Source organism: Ranitomeya variabilis, chromosome 2 (assembly GCF_051348905.1).
Source record: "Ranitomeya variabilis isolate aRanVar5 chromosome 2, aRanVar5.hap1, whole genome shotgun sequence".
Classification (NCBI taxonomy): domain Eukaryota; kingdom Metazoa; phylum Chordata; class Amphibia; order Anura; family Dendrobatidae; genus Ranitomeya; species Ranitomeya variabilis.
This window is the reverse complement of record NC_135233.1, coordinates 346758506-346775473: the sequence shown is the minus strand read 5'-3', so window position 1 is coordinate 346775473 and position 16968 is coordinate 346758506. Positions and strand designations below refer to the sequence as shown.

Genomic DNA, 16968 nt, shown 5'->3' with positions numbered 1-16968 from the left:
CCCTCCACAGTATAATTGGCCCCAACACAGCCCTCCAAAGACAATCATGGCCCCTACATAGCCCTCAAAACACTATAATTTGTCCCAACATAGCCCTCTAAACAGTAAAATGGCCCCCACATAGCCTGCCAAACAGTACAATTGGCCCCCTCATAGTCCTCCAAATAGTATTATGGCCCCCAGACAGCCTTCTAATAGTATAGAGGCACCTACACGGCCCTCAAAACTGTATAATTGCCCCCCAAACACCCCTATAAATAGTATAATGACCCCCACAAAGTACTCATTGATTAAAAAAAATTCTCTCTCCGCTCACCCTGTTGCAAGTTGCATACATGCGGTCACGTGCCAACTAGACATGCGTGGCCTGGCTCAGTGCAAGTGTATTGAGTGAGGCCAGACACTTCTAGTTGGAATATGGCCGGAATTGTGCAAAACAGTTGAAATGATCAGCTGCTCACGGTGCTGGCACCAGAGAATCCTGACAGTGCGCAGTGCTCGCGATGGGAGGATTCACAAGTCTGTAGTGACATAGAGCGACTGCAGACCTGTCCCCCCCCAAGGATGGACAATCCCTTAAATGATACCAGAGTTTACGATATGGTGGTATTAATGGGACCCTATAAGGCAGAAAAACATCGTCCTACGTCACTGAGTGCCTAGGGTAACTAAAAAAAATAATATACGTGGGGTGAAGTTGCATAATTTGAAGCTCGTGGTTCTGGATGGAAAATCTCCATCAGTGCCCCCAATTATTACTGGTCTTCTCATGTGGGCCACAGGGACCTTTTTGCCCTCTAGACAGCACCCCCTGTACACATTATATATGCCTCTGAAGGAGTCCCTGTATATAGACTCCATATTTCCTTGTTCACGCTCTGTGCATATTTCTGGGCACGAGGCGTTTCACACTATATACACCTCTATTCTAAAAAGTGCAACATTTAGTAAAGATCTGTGCCATTTTTTGGCATAAAATTCATGTCCTACAACAGCCAGTAGGTGGAATAAGAGAGAGAACAGTGTCTACAAAGTTCTATCAGTTTCTATACTAAATGTGTGTACATTTGGCGCATTTTGCTCCAGTATTGGCAGTGCACCAATGCCTGATCCCATACTGCGCCATTCTGTAAATCCCACAGCATCTGTAGCAGCGTTATATCTTATATGTGCCGCATTTAGCAGCGCATGACAGATATTTGACAAATTATTCACGAGCAGATCTTCTTCCAGAAAATAAAAAATGCTGAATACCGTTCTGAATAGCCGGGAAAATAAACTCTACTTATCTGCTGACAATACACACACGCGTCTGGGTGATTTCAAACAAGAGCCGGGGACGTGTTAAGTGTTTGTTATATGCTTTAAATTCCTTTAAACTCAGATCCTCCAGCAATGGTCTAGAGCCAGATTGTGTGCTTTGATAGTGTGCCACTTAACCATCTACCAGCTCTTACCAAGCAGCCCCCCGGCCATGGTAAATCTCAATGGGCAAACACATGCAGGAGCCAATTGGACTGCTCGTTAAGCCACAATTACTATGGTGAAATACTGCCATCTAGTGGTCAAATGAGGCACTCGCCTGAGCTGAATTTTACTGGTTAGATCTGGCTTTCGGAAATTAACCCTTTAATCCCGTGGCTTCCTTCTAAGAGATTTTGTGCACTGAGCCTGTACGTTATCACCGAGTCCCTATTATGCCATATTAGAGCCTTACCGGTACCATGCTCCATCCTTACCCCCCACCAAAAACAATACTCCAATTTACAGTATATACAAGAACCTTCCTTTGCTCTGGAATGAAATTAAAGGCACAACGAGGTACGTAGTGAAGCCATGGGTTACTCCGAGAGCCATATTACTGCCCTACTCATCATGGACGTCACGTAATGCAGCCATGTGAAGGAGCACTGCGCTGGCTGAGTGTCACGATAAGGAAAAAATGCATTGTGATTGGAGTTTTATCGCAGACTTGTTGTGCAGTACTATTTCAATGCAAATAAGTAAAATAATAATTATCAATCAGGTTACATTGGGAGAACGTCGTGGACCATGGCGGTTGTTGGACATGATGGATACACGAGCGCCTCCTCGGATACATAACGGCGTCTCTGCATCTTATAGTAAAATGTTGACTATTGTGTTTTTTTTGCTTAACACTGATATATTGGGATGTCAAGAGAAGCTTCCACAGTCATTAATCATGCAGTAGTCTGTGGACTCTGTCTATGAGCACAATAGGAAAATCTGTGATGTAATGTGATGCCCGTAAGATCCAGGCCCCAAGGGGTGTGCAGACTTGTCACAAATAAGGAGGCGCCCAGTGGTGGACATAACATTGGCGCTACCTGGGCAGATGCCCAGGGGCCCAAGAGATAAGGGGGCCACCACCATCTCCAAAGCAGGTGCAATTGTGCATTATGGTGAACTATCGGACTGCCGACGGCCCATATCCTGTTCTTCACGCTTCCATCTGGCTCTACAGGTCTGGGCACCTGGTGTTTGCAGCCCAATCCTACCTAGATGATACTAAGAGGAAACTGGAGAGTTAGGGAGGACCTGTCACCATAAATATGTGTACAGTGTCCGAGAGCGTAGTCACGACTGAGCTGCCATCCCGTCACACTCTGGCATTTTACAGGACAATTGTGTGGGTCCTGGCAGGGTGTTGCTGTTGTGTGGGCCTTGTGCCCATGCACGCCTCCTTTAGCCGATGGTATTGGCTGGCCAGGACCATGACTTTCACAGATCGATGAAGAAGTCTTCCGTGAGCGCTGCACACTAATTTCTCTCCAACTTCTCAATAACTCTTAAAAAGAAGTAATCTTCTTCCATTCCAACTGTGGGCTATTCCCAAACATTACCTGTGTCATAACTCTCCCTGTCTCGACCAGCTACCTGTGACTATGCAGATCATACTAACAATGTAAAACATCTCTATACACTAAGCTTATTACACTTATATTGCTTATCCTGTACTATCACATCCTGTACTGTGCATAGCTTACATTACTACATACAATACATAGGAAAACATCTTACACTTCACATGACACTATATACACAAGACGCAGGACGTTATACAGATTACATATCACATTATACCCAGCACTGATGTCATCAATATGTCCATCTTCTTCCATATGTATTTTTTTGCTCACCTTATATAAATGCCGCTGCTCTCCTGAATCCGGCCTTGTCTTTCTGTTGTTCCTGCGCCTCTCCGTTCCTGAAATATGTCCGCTTCTTCTTGTATGTAAAACTATTTGTATGCAAGTGGGTGCGGTTCTCAACTTAATTTAAGAAAGTCTTTTTTATGACTCCACCCAGTTGGCTAAGAAGACTAGATTTAGATGCAGGGAGAAAAAAGTCATATCTCAGGAGTGGAGAGGCGCAGTGACAAAATAAAAACAAGGCTTGCTTCAACGTTCCTTTGTAGGAGTCAGACTTTTACTTACAGGTTGGCTACCTAGAAATGGCACTAGAGAGACAGCATTCTATCTTCTGGAGAAGAGCTAATTTGCATACTTTTTTACCCAGGAAGCATTTCCCGTAAAGTTCCATGCACTAGCTGGGTCTCTTCATAGATAACTTCACCCCTTACATCTTCTCCTAGGACTGTGGGTAGCCGTTAGATAGTGTTACATAAGCACTTTATGTATTACCAAACTATCAATAGAAAAGGCCACGTAGGGCACTAGTCAAGCTAAAGTTAGTCCTGCCTGAGGTATAGGGCAGCTCGGTGTATGATATACTGAAGATCTTTGTCTAGCTTGTGATTCATGGGGTTCATCAGATGTATAAATGTCTTCCGTGGATGAGATGGATTGGTTTCTAACACACTTTATGCTTCATTTGCAGGTTCTTCACCTGACCATGGAAAGGCTGGCTATTTGTCTGCTCGTTATAAGCACATCTGTAAAGGCCATGATGTGCCCCAAGAGATGTTCCTGCCAGAATGTCTCTCCATCCTACACCATTCTCTGTACCAAGACAGGCCTTCTATTTGTTCCTCCAATGATTGACAGGAGGACAGCAGAGCTCAGGCTCATGGACAATTTCATAACCACCCTTAGAAAAAAAGACTTTGCTAACATGACGGACCTCATTCACTTAACGCTCTCCCGAAATACCATTAGTCAAGTCATGCCTTATGCATTCTTCGACCTAAAAGGGCTCCACGCCTTACACTTGGACAGCAACCGGTTAACTTTTATCAACGAAGAACATTTTAAAGGATTAATCAATCTTAGACATTTGATATTGAGTAACAATCAGCTTCACTACATTGCTCCTGGATCATTTGATGACTTTATTGACACAGTGGAAGACTTAGACCTGTCTTACAACAATCTGGTGGACATCCCATGGGAGACTATCGGGAGGCTTTCCAGTGTTAACACAGTAGGTCTCGATCACAATCTCATTGAATATGTTCCAGAGGGAATCTTCTCCAACCTTCATAAACTGGCTAGATTAGATATGACTTCCAATAAGCTCAAAAAGATCCCACCGGACCCTTTATTTTCTAGGATTCCCGTGTATGCCAAATCGAAAGGTTCCCCTTTAACTTCATTGGTGCTTAGCTTCGGTGGAAATCCTTTACATTGCAACTGTGAATTAATGTGGCTGAGACGGCTCACCAGAGAGGATGATTTAGAAACGTGTGCCTCCCCTGCAGAGCTGATGGGCAAATACTTCTGGTCTATCAAAGAAGAGGAATTTGTTTGTGAACCCCCTATGATAATCCATCGAACTTCCCGGCAGGAAGTAATGGAAGGTAAAAGTGTCTCCTTAAAGTGCAAAGCGGTGGGTGATCCTGATCCTTATGTAAGATGGATATTTCCAGATGGGAAACTGGTTTCTAATACAACTAGGACTATGTCGTACGAGAATGGGACTTTGGATATTTTTAACACCCGGTTCATAGATCGGGGAAGTTTTACCTGCATTGCATCCAATGCTGCAGGAGAAACTACAGCAAATGTGGAACTTGTAGTCAACCAGTTCCCGAATCTTGCTAACAGCACCAGCTACGATAAGGAAACTGAGTCAGGACCTTCTGATATACTGACGCCGGCCAAGTCTAGCATTCCTTCCAATGAAACAAAAGCTCTGCACGATAGGAAGGTTGTGGTTGCAGATTTGACCTCATCCTCGGCACTCATCCAATGGCCTCCCCAGAGTCACATCCCAGGAATAAGGATGTACCAGATTCAGTACAACAGCTCATTAGATGACATCCTCATTTACAGGTAATACTGTCCAGAGCCTTACACCCGGTGGAGGGTTGTTCTGCTGCAGTCCGGTCTGTATTACCAGAACATATTTTACAAATCTAAGGGTCAGACCTGTTTATCCCGAGGTGAAACTAATGGGTGGTGGTTTATAGGCTCACACTCACTATGTAAGGATATGCAGGGGCATCTGAGGACGGTAAGTGGAAACAATACATCTGGTGATGTCTACACTTGGGTGGATTGAAGCATCATAATTACCGTAGCTCAAGTATCACAGAAATAAGGTTTAATTCTGATAAATGTGATGATTCCAGCAGCTGATTATGATGACAAGACATGAAGACTTTGTTCATTTTTCTGCAATGTTGCAGGAAGATTTAAACAAAGGGGATACATTAAATTACCGGCGGAGTCTGTGGTGGGGGCTATGTTGTAGACCACAACAGCTTACAGAATGGTCATCTGTGCCTTATAGTGATGGTGCATGCTTCAGAGTCAAGGTGCACGGTCCGAATTGTAAACATTGTGTAACTTGAAGGTACCATGCACTCTCACAAACTATCCGGAGCATATTCAACTTTTTAGAATAAGAGGGGGTAAGATGGCCCTAGGGGGTTATTTCAGAAATATTATAGCTCCTCATAAGCAGATTCAGGTTGTCAAAGACTGTGCTATGTCTGGCTTTGAAAAAAACAGGGCTGATTTCTTCCAGAAAACAGCATCACACCAGTCAACTGGTTGTGTCTGGTATTGCAGATTTTCTTATCGCAGTGAGTTTGCTGAGCTGCAATACCATAGTCAACTGATGGACAGGTGTAGTTCTGTTTTGGGGAGACGGGACTCATGTTTTCTAATACTGGAGAACCCATTCACTGGAGAATAGTTTAACGTTTTAGGCTAAATATACAATATCATGCAAATTCTAAACATTTTTGGAATCAAAAGTTCTTAAAGGTTAGTTCATTCAGAAATTAATGTGAAAGTCCAAGTGAATTTGAAAAACTTTGTATTATACTGTATTATCAGAAAAGTGTGCTTCTCCACCGCCTCTCTCCTGAACTCAGACTTTATTCAAAATTAGCCGAAATCCATTTTTCTCAAGGTAAGAAAGACTGCCAGCTCACTGAGGGATCAGATTACAGCTGCCTATTAAAGTCTATGGAGAGGAGAGGGGCATGGAACAGAGTGAGAGAAACACAGGGATTGTACTGCCATATAAGCTCTACCATGCTGCTTCTAATTTTGAATATGTGTTATATAGAGACAAGAAAGCAGAAATTACTCATGTCGGTGTGTGCTGTGTACAGGAGACATCATTATTATTATTATTATTAGTCATTTTTATAGCCCTATTTTTCCATGGTGCTTTACATGTGAAAAGGGGCAAATATAGACAAGTACAATAAACATGAGCAAAAACAAGGAACATACAAGTACAGAAGGAGAGAGGACCCTGCCCGTGAGGGCTCACAGTCTACAGGGGATGGGTGAGGATACACTAGGAGAGGGTAGAGCTAGTTGTCCAGCGGTTCAGTAGACTGAGGATCACTACAGGCTGTAGGCTTGTCGAAAGAGGTGGGTCTTCAGGTTCTTATTGAAGGTTTTCCGTCGTAGGTGAGAGTCTGATGTGTTGGGGTAGAGAGTTCCAGAGTATGGGGGAAGCACGGGAGAAATCTTGAATGCGGTTGTGGGAAGAAGAGATGAGAGGGGAGTAGAGGAGGAGATCTTGAGAGGATCGAAGGTTGCGTGTAGATAAGTACCGAAAGACCATGTCGCAGATGTATGGAGGAGACAGGTTGTGGATGGCTTTGTACGTCATAGTTAGAGTTTTGAACTGGATCTTCTGGATAATAGGAAGCCAGTGAAGGGCTTGGCATAGGGGAGAGGCCGGGGAATAGTAGGGAGACAGGTGGATTAGTCAGGCAGCAGAGTGTAGAATGGATTGGAGTGGTGCCAGAGTGCTAGAGGGGAGGCCAGAGAGTAGGAGGTTGCAGTAGTCGAGGTGGGAGATAAGGGTGTGCACTAGTGTTTTTGTGATTTTGTGGTCAAGGAATGCGTGGATCCGGGAAATATTTTTGAGTTTGAGACGGCAGGAGTAGGCAAGGGCTTGGATATGGGGCTTGAAGCAGAAGGCAGAGTCGAGGATCACCCCGAGGCACCGAGCATGTGGGACTGGGGAAAGTGAGCAGCCATTGACATTGATGGATAGGTTTGGTGGAGGAGTAGAGTGAGAAGGGGGAAAGATGATGAATTCTGTTTTGTCCATGTTCAGTTTTAGAAAGCGAGCAGAAAAGAAAGCTGAAATAGCAGACAAACATTGCGTGATTTTGGTCAGTAAGGAGGTCAGGTCAGGTCCAGAGAGGTAGATATGCATGTCATTGGCGTAGAGATGATACTGCAAACCATGGGATTCTATGAGTTGTCCCAGGCTAAAGGTGTAGATGGAGAAGAGTAGGAGTCCTAGAACTGAGCCTTGGGGAACACTGAGACAGGGGGCGAGGTGCGGAGGTGGTGTTGGAGAGGGAGACACTGAATCTCCGGTCTGTTAGACATGACGAGATCCAGGATAGGGCTAAGTCTGTGATGCCAAGAGATGAGAGGATCTGTAGCAGGAGGGAATGGTCCACAGTGTCGAAGGCAGAAGACAGGTCCAGGAGAAGGAGGACAGGAGGAGGACTTTCTCTTGGCGGTTAGTAAGTCGCTGGTGACTTTAGATTGGGCAGTTTCAGTTCAATGATGCGGTTGGAAGCCAGATTGTAACCGGTCAAAGAGGGAGCAGGAGGAGAGGTGGGTGAAGAGTTCAAGATGGATATACTGTTCCAGTAGTTTTGAGGCATAAGGGAGAAGACATATTGGGTGATAGCTAGACACAGAGGATGGGTCGAGGGAGGGCTTTTTGAGGATGGGTGTGATCGAGGCATGTTTGAAGGATGAGGGAAAGACACCATTTGTAAGTGAGAGGTTAAAGAGGTGTGCTAGAGCTGGGATAAAGACTGTGGTGAAGTTAGGGATGAAGTGGGATGGGAGCGGGTGAAGCGTGCAGGTGGTGAGGTGTAACCTTGACAGGAGGGTGGAGAGCTGATCTACGGTCATGGTGGAGAAGGTGGTTTTGGAGGAACAGGGCTGAGCAGCTAAGAGGGGCATTGGGGGCTGCGGGCCAAAACTTTCTCTGATCGTACCGATCTTCTGTTTATAGAAAGAGGCAAAGTCTTCAACAGAAATGAGAGGAGAGAGAGGAGGTTCTGGGGATGGAATAGAGAATTGAAAGTGTTGAAAAGCTGTTTATGGTTGTGAGACAGGGAGGATATGAGGGATGAGAAGTAAGTTTGTTTTGCGGCAGTGAGCGTGGACTTGAAGCTGGCGAGGGACTGCTTGTATGTGATGAAGTGCTGGGTAGAGTGGGATCTCTTCCATCTCCGCTCAGCAACCCTGGAAGCCCGTCTCAGCTCTTTGGTCAGTTTGGTCAGCCAGGGCTGCCTGTTGATTGTAAAAGTTTTGCTATGCATGAGGAAGGTGGCCAAATTAAGTGTTGCTGTTATTGTGGTGTTATAAAAAGTGGCAGCAGCATCTGTGTCATGAAGGGAAACTATTTCTGTAAGAGGGACAAGGGACTCAGAGAGCGATTGTAAATTTAGGTGTTTGAGATTTCTGCGTTGCAGTTAGTTTCCACAGACCAGCTCAGAGACAATTGAAAAGTAGACAAAGTATGAAATCATTACAGGTAGTCTTAACATACAAGCTCATCGTCAACTGACAATTAGAGGGAGGATGCAATCATAGCAGGTAGTCTCCGCCCAAAAGCTTATAGACAACTGAAAATTAGGGGAATCAATCATAGCATATAGTCTCCACCCTCCAGCTCAGAGGCAACTGAAAATTAGAGGGAGAACATGCTATTATAGCAACTAGTCTCCTCCAGCCAACTCAGAGAAAACTGAAACTTAGAAAACCAGCCTCTACCTACCAGCTTAGAGACAATTGAAAAATAAACAGAGAGCATGAAAACATAGCAGCTAGTCTCCACCCATTAGATCAGAACCAACTGAAAATTAGAGAGAAATCCTAGAGGAAGAAAAACTTACGAAAAATGCAGGATACAAGTCACATAATGGACAGAAATAATGTTATTTCTCATGTACGCACACAGCAGTTCATCCTGAATATGTTATGCTTCGATTGGTGGCCATATTCAGCTGCATGATAAATGCATAGTCTGGCGAGGTTTCCCACACAATCATTGCTGATGATTATGGAGTGAAGGATCTGGGTGCACAGATATTAGCTAAAACACCACCTCTTCTGTAAGAAATGTCTCACTGAGATAAAATCATGCAATATTTCTAGTATACTCTGCTAATAATAATAATAATAATATATAAAGCCCACATGCAAGTAATAGTCATAAGTAATAAATGAAACAGGCAAAGAATGGACCAAAACAGTGAGAAGAGGGGCCAGGCACAGGTAGTACAGATCCAGGGGCTCCAGATGGATGAAGATCTGTCAGAATGGACTCTTTCCAAACGCCTCTGATATTGTTGGAAGCAGACTTGGTGAATTCCAGCTATTACTTAGTGCCAGAAAATGAGAGTAGCTTGTCAGCTAGCGGCATTACCAGCAAAATAGATGTGTGGTACTGCATTGTGCAAATAATTAGCAAAAGTAATAAATGTGTTCAGCACAGCGACTAGTAGGGGCGAACGCCAAAAGTGCTTTTTGCTGATTTGGAGGTGATTTGGAGTGCCACGGTTTCTGTATGTTATTTCTGGGCAGCCATAGTTTGCTTAGTCTGTGTTATATTTCATTACACCTGGACAGCAGCAATATATATATATCAGTGGTCACATAGATCACGTTATAGTTTGTGGTTTATATTATAGAGTTTGGAGAAAGGGGAATTAAGCACAAAAAGAAAATAAATTGCTGTTTTTTTAGCTTTTGAATGAATATCGTTTGCAATTAGAGTTGGTGCCCATCGATTTGCAGGACCCAGCCCAGCAGCCACATCGGTAATTAGTGGCCGCTGGATGGGAGCCCTGAGAACCGCCTCCTACCTTTTGACATCTGCAGCTCTATTTTTGATTAGCAGACCTGGGGCGTCGTCATTGTTGTGGTTTAATGCACATGGGCCTGCTAATCAAAAGAAGACCCGCGGATGTCTTAAGGTAGGAAGTGATTCTCAGGCCACCCATCCAGCGGCCACAGATTACTAACATGGCTTCTGGACTAGGTCCTGCAAATTGATTCACGCCAACTTTAGTTGTAATTAAAAATCAACCAAGTTCAAACATCTAGTCATTATAGGTACGGAAAATTTGGCAATTGCCTAGGGCCCTTCACCATTCGAAATATTGTACTTTCATTGTTTTAAGAGACTTAAAGACAGTGAAGTTCCCTAGTGTAGACATCCTTTATTCAAGGGCGATTGGCTGCATAAGGGATGCAAGCTCCCAACATGACGTCACCGCTGCAGCCAATACACTGAGAGCAGTGGCAGAGTATCTACCAGAGCTTATTACTATCTGAACTTATTTTACAGTACAGAAAAAATGTTTGGGGTCCACTTTTCTAAAAATGAAAACCCCCTTCAAGGTTGCCATACACATTAGGATAATTGGTAGAACAAACGATAATTTGATGACGGCTAAACATATTTTTCCAAAATGGCCATCACAATGCAAGTATTGATTAAATCGAGGGGATGGTGAGGAATGCAAGAAGCAAATGCACTCAAACATATTACAAGGTAGTTTATTAAGGAGGCACGAATACAACACGTTTAGGGGGCAAATCGTCAGTTCACCAGGCAATCACACCAATAAAAGTATATGAAGACCGACCAAGAACAGTACAGACCAAAAGTTTGGACACACCTTCTCATTTAAAGATTTTTCTGTATTTTCATGACTATGAAAATGGTACATTCACACTGAAGGCATCAAAACTATGAATTAACACATGTGGAATTATATACTTAACAAAAAAGTGTGAAACAACTGAAACTATGTCTTATATTCTAGGTTCTTCAAAGTAGCCACGTTTTGCTTTGATGACTGCTTTTCACACTCTTGGCATTCTCTTGATGAGCTTCAAGAGGAAGTCACCGGGAATGGTCTTCCAACAATCTTGAAGGAGTTCCCAGAGATGCTTAGCACTTGTTGGCCCTTTTGCCTTCACTCTGCGGTCCAGCTCACCCCAAACAATCTCGATTGGGTTCAGGTCTGATGACTGTGGAGGCCAGGTCATCTGGCGTAGCTCCCCATCACTCTCCTTCTTGGTCAAATAGCCCTTACACAGCCTGGAGGTGTGTTTGGGGTCATTGTCCTGTTGAAAAATAAATGATGGTCCAACTAAACGCAAACCGGATGGAATAGCATGCCGCTGCAAGATGCTGTGGTAGCCATGCTGGTTCAGTATGCCTTCAATTTTGAATAAATCCCCAACAGTGTCACCAGCAAAGCACCCCCACACCATCACACCTCCTCCTCCATGCTTCACGGTGGGAACCAGGCATGTAGAGTCCATCCGTTCACCTTTTCTGCGTCGCACAAAGACACAGTGGTTGGAACCAAAGATCTCAAATTTGGACTCATCAGACCAAAGCACAGATTTCCACTGGTCTAATGTCCATTCCTTGTGTTCTTTAGCCCAAACAAGTCTCTTCTGCTTGTTGCCTGTCCTTAGCAGTGGTTTCCTAGCAGCTATTTTACCATGAATGCCTGCTGCACAAAGTCTCCTCTTAACAGTTGTTGTAGAGATGTGTCTGCTGCTAGAACTCTGTGTGGCATTGACCTGGTCTCTAATCTGAGCTGCTGTTAACCTGCAATTTCTGAGGCTGGTGACTCGGATAAACTTATCCTCAGAAGCAGAGGTGACTCTTGGTCTTCCTTTCCTAGGGCAGTCCTCATGTGAGCCAGTTTCTTTGTAGCGCTTGATGGTTTTTGCCAGTGAACTTGGGGACACTTTCAAAGTTTTCCCAATTTTTCAGACTGACTGACCTTCATTTCTTAAAGTAATGATGGCTACTCGTTTTTCTTTACTTAGCTGCTTTTTTTTTGCCATAATACAAATTCTAACAGTCTATTTAGTAGGACTATCAGCTGTGTATCCACCAGACTTCTGCTCAACAAAACTGATGGTCCCAACCCCATTTATAAGGCAAGAAATCCCACATATTAAACCTGACAGGGCACACCTGTGAAGTGAAAACCGTTCCTAGTAACTACCTCTTGAAGCTCATCAAGAGAATGCCAAGAGTGTGAAAAGCAGTCATCAAAGCAAAAGGTGGCTACTTTAAAGAACCCAGAATATAAGACATAATTTCAGTTGTTTCACACTTTTTTGTTAAGTATATAATTCCACGTGTGTTAATTCATAGTTTTGATGCCTTCAGTGTGAATGTACAATTTTCATAGTCATGAAAATACAGAAAAATCTTTAAATGAGAAGGTGTGTCCAAACTTTTGGTCTGTACTGTATATAGAGAGACACATATGAGAAAGTTGGCGGCCCAACTTGAGGTCATAGGTGAGCTTTGAGGTGGTCAGAATGAATGATCAAAACCCAAAGAAGGAGTCCACCCGATTCCGAAACACATTGCATGAATAAAGATCCCAATAAAGCATATCCAGTCTTAGGCCATGTGCACACGTAGGTTCGGGTCCCTGCGGGTTCTCCCGCAGCGGATTTGATAAATCTGCAGGGCAAAACCGCTGCTGTTATCCCTGCAGATTTATCACGTTTTGTCTTGCGGTTTCCGCTGCGGGTTTTGGTTTTACTATTGATGCTGCATATGCAGCATCAATAGTAATGTTAAAAATAAAAAAAAATGGTTATATACTCACCCTTTGACGTCCCGATCTCCTCGGCGCTGCACGCGGCTGTCCGTTTCCAAAGATGCTGTGCGAGAAGGACCTTCGTGACGTCACGGTCATGTGACCGCGACGTCACGGTCATGTGACCGCGACGTCACCGCAGGTCCTGCTCGCACAGCAAACCTGAGACTGGACGGCCGCGTGCAGCACTGAGAGGTGAGTATAGCATTATTTTTTATTTTAATTCTTTTTTTTTACCACAAATATGGTTCCCAGGGCCTGGAGGAGAGTTTCCACTCCTCCACCCCGGGTAGCAACCGCACATTATCCACTTACTTCCCGCATCGTGGGCACAGCCCCATGCGGGAAGTAAGCGGATCAATGCATTTTTATGTGTGCAGAATCGCTGTGATTCTGCACAAAGAAGTGACATGCTGCGGGTTGTAAACCGCTGCGTTTCTGCGCGGTTTTTCCCGCAGCATGTGCACAGCGGTTTGCGGTTTCCCATTGGTTTACATGTTTACTGTTTACGCAATGGAAACTGCTGCGGACCCGCAGCATCAAAATCGCTGCGGTTCCGCGATAAAAACCGCAACGTGTGCACATGGCCTTAGAATTTGTTGGCAGCACCTGGGAATCAACTCTCTTGTTTCTCTCTTATTTTTCAATTTATCAAAACAAGGCTTTTTAACAAAACAGTAAAAGTACACTTAAATTGAAATGCAACCAAAAAGTAAACCATGAGTGGGTGGGAACGTGCAGAAAATGCAGCCGGGAGAGAGGCAGGATGCTGTTATGCACCCCCCATGACTATGGGGATGAGTGCATGCTGCAGGCCACATTTTATCTAACAGAGGGGAGAGGTTGGGGAGAGGTAGGATGAATCATTAAAGCAAAGGAGCCAATACACAACTCAAACATGGAGTTATCAGAAGACAATCCTTGGGAGCGACTATCAGCTGGGACTTTTAAAACAAACGAAACAGTATTCACACTACCACGGGGTTCTGCTCTATCTTGGGTCCTTTGTTCAGTTCCCAAAATAAGCAACGTTATGACTACTGTAAAAAAAATATTGCTTCCCCAATGTAAACCTGATAAACCTATTAGAAGCCAAAGGATTTGTTGGGATCACTTTAGGATCCATCATACCTTTCATGGCTCTTGTAGGAATGGGAGCCATGTTGGTAGCTTAAACAGTAGAGGGCCAGAGGCAATAAACAAGGTTGGTACCAAAACTCATTGTTTTCATAGAATTTTGCTTGCAATAGATTAATTTTGCATTTCCCTTTGTTCTTGGGTGGGTGTGGTAAATGCAGGTTTCTCCATTGTCTGCCTCCTTTCAGATGAGGGACATGACACAAAGATATATATTTTGTGCTTGCAGATGGGGACCCTAATCTATTGCCTAGTTTGCCATCCAAAAAGCTGCCCAATTCATGTGTTTACTATAGATAATATTAATATTATTATTATTATTACAAACTCAGGAAGCAGATAGACCTTGCTAAGATGGGACTATTGTGTCACTGAGCAGTCCTTTAGAAAAGAGCTGAGAGATGAACATAAAAAAGCATTATCAAGATGAATGTGATTGCGCCTCTTTTATTCAGAACATTATCAACCCCCCTTTTTTAATAAACAAGAGAAAATGGAAAAGAAAAACCTCCGAGTGTTCGGTAACGATATTTTCCATCTCACAGCATTCAACTAATTGAGACATTCAAGTTCCATCGCTCCGGAGGCTGAATTATCCCTCAAATACACCGACTCTTAATTCTACGTAATATAATAGTCCTTTCAAACACCAAATTCATAAATCCTCTCTTTATTCACACAATGAATTCGCCGCAGATATAGATTTTTTTGCACTTATTGAATAGAGTAAAAACACTCCTGTGATGTCTCCATATTTCTGCCATTCTACAGGGTTTTAATGGGTTTAATCCTGCATGCCGCGCGTTATTTAAACAAATTAACCTTGATTTGATAGAAGACGTTGATGGCTCGCCAGGTGAGCTGCAAATATGTGTCATCGACGTACTTAATGTCAGTGTGAGATATTGATAGTGTAAATATGAGCTTTATGCCCCATAGATCCGTAAAAGATATTTCAAACTTATCGTATAATGTGGCCACTGGAAAAGCTATACAGCATTATTCCAGTGAGAGTTCTGTTCACACTAGTATCGTCGCGTCCAATAGCGGCGCTTATTTATGTCCTTTCCAATATGGCTGTGGTTTCTGGGATTATTTTTTTATATAGAACAGAGACTACACCAGTGTTTCTCAAAGTCTTAAAGCCAAGTACGCCATGCCTTAATAATGAGTACCCCCTAAGACTAGCATCATACACTGTACAACATGAGCACAGTGTAAGAACACTCTTTTACACAATAAAGGTACACACTGTACAGGCTGGGAATTATGGATCTGTTCACATCACATCTAAGGCTTTACCTCAAATAGAGATATTTAACATATGACATCTGTATAGGCATACAGTAGAATACATCTCATAGTCTTTTTCTTTTTTTTTTGTGCGTGAAATGCCATGCCACACAAAAGTGTAGTCAACTATGTATTTCCTTATAGTAAAAAAAAAAAAAAATGATATACCGATGTGTTCCGTCCGGCAAAAAAAAAAAACCTTTTGACTTTTGTCTAATAAAGAGAGCCCTAATAGTGCATGCATTCTTACAGAGGACCTGTGACTTGCCATAAAAATGTAATTTTTTTTACCTGGCGTAAATGCTGCCAGTTTCCTAAATCTGCCCTTGTTTTTCCTTTGTTCCTGCTCGTTTCCATTCCTGAGATATGGTCTCCTCTTCCCTGTATGATAATCTAGTTTTGTTAGTCGATGGGGCTTGATCCTAAAGAAAATTCCAGTTGGGAAAGCTGAGGACCACAGGGCAGATTGGGTGGAAACTTGGTTCTGCAAAGATAGCACCTCACTGGAGGCCTCTGGCAGGGATTTTAGATGGGTGAATGGCCCGGAGGTTGAATGTACACATAAGAGTTTTTGTTGTTTGGATGTCCAAATCCATGATGCATTGTGGCATTCCTTACTCCCGAAAATCTCACTCCAGCCTGGAACTGAAAGACTTGAGTAAGATTTTTGGCGTGGCTTCAACACACCTCCTCATCAAGATCAGCCTTGATGAATCTGGCCCACAATATATCCAAGCACATACTTTCATCGGACAATTTACAAAACCTATTAGTGATGTACTGGAGCCGACGATTGGAGGTGCAATAGCTATCATGGGTCTGATGTAACAGCCACCTATAGAGCTTGGCTGAACATGTATGTTTATTTCAATGGGGAGAGGGGAACAAGCCACTGCCAGAGTTTTTTGGCAACAGTTTATGTCCCTCCAAGACAAAGGATGGTGCATGTTGAGATCCAACATGTAAGATCTTTCTTTCTTCTGACATTTTGCTGTGTGGTATAGTCACGAGGTGCTCATACGCAAAGAAATCATCAGTATATTGTTCCTAACTAGGCGTATGAATGCCAGTGTTCATAATGGAGCATTGTGAAGACACCCCTAGGAAACCTTCTGGAAGCACTGCTTTTTATAAGGTTTCAGCAGCTTTTAGAAGATTTGCCAACTCTTCGGGAAGGTCTCTCCATTTTCCAGGAGACTCGTACATGTTCTTGGAGAGTTGGCAAATATGATTTTCTGGTTGAATTTGAAGCACACCACTTCCCACTAGAGTTTGCTTCTCATGGCTTGTTTAATGATTGAATGTTTTCTCTTTAGGACCTTTTGAGAAACTTCAGGATCTAATCACTATGGGTCCAATCTCAATGACTATTGGCGATCAGCTGCCATGAGTGAAAGAGTCTTTAGCACTGTTGCTTTGCAGCGTTGGGGTCCTGGGTTCAAATCCCACCAAGGACATCATCT

At 43.4% G+C, this 16968-nt stretch overlaps 1 protein-coding gene across 5 annotated transcripts in view; it reads left to right on the top strand.

Moving 5' to 3' along the window:
- LOC143805813 (leucine-rich repeat and fibronectin type III domain-containing protein 1-like protein) overlaps positions 1-16968 on the top strand; it is a 797917-nt gene that overhangs the window by 631689 nt on the left and 149260 nt on the right. For 4 of the 5 annotated variants that reach the window (XM_077285501.1, XM_077285500.1, XM_077285502.1 and 1 more), the window contains one exon: positions 3862-5255. The exons of the other annotated variant lie outside the window; for it this stretch is intronic. In XM_077285501.1, the coding sequence (XP_077141616.1) occupies positions 3877-5255 (1379 nt within the window). In that variant the 5' untranslated portion in view covers positions 3862-3876. The remainder of the gene's footprint in view (positions 1-3861; positions 5256-16968) is intronic. 5 annotated transcript variants of the gene reach the window in all.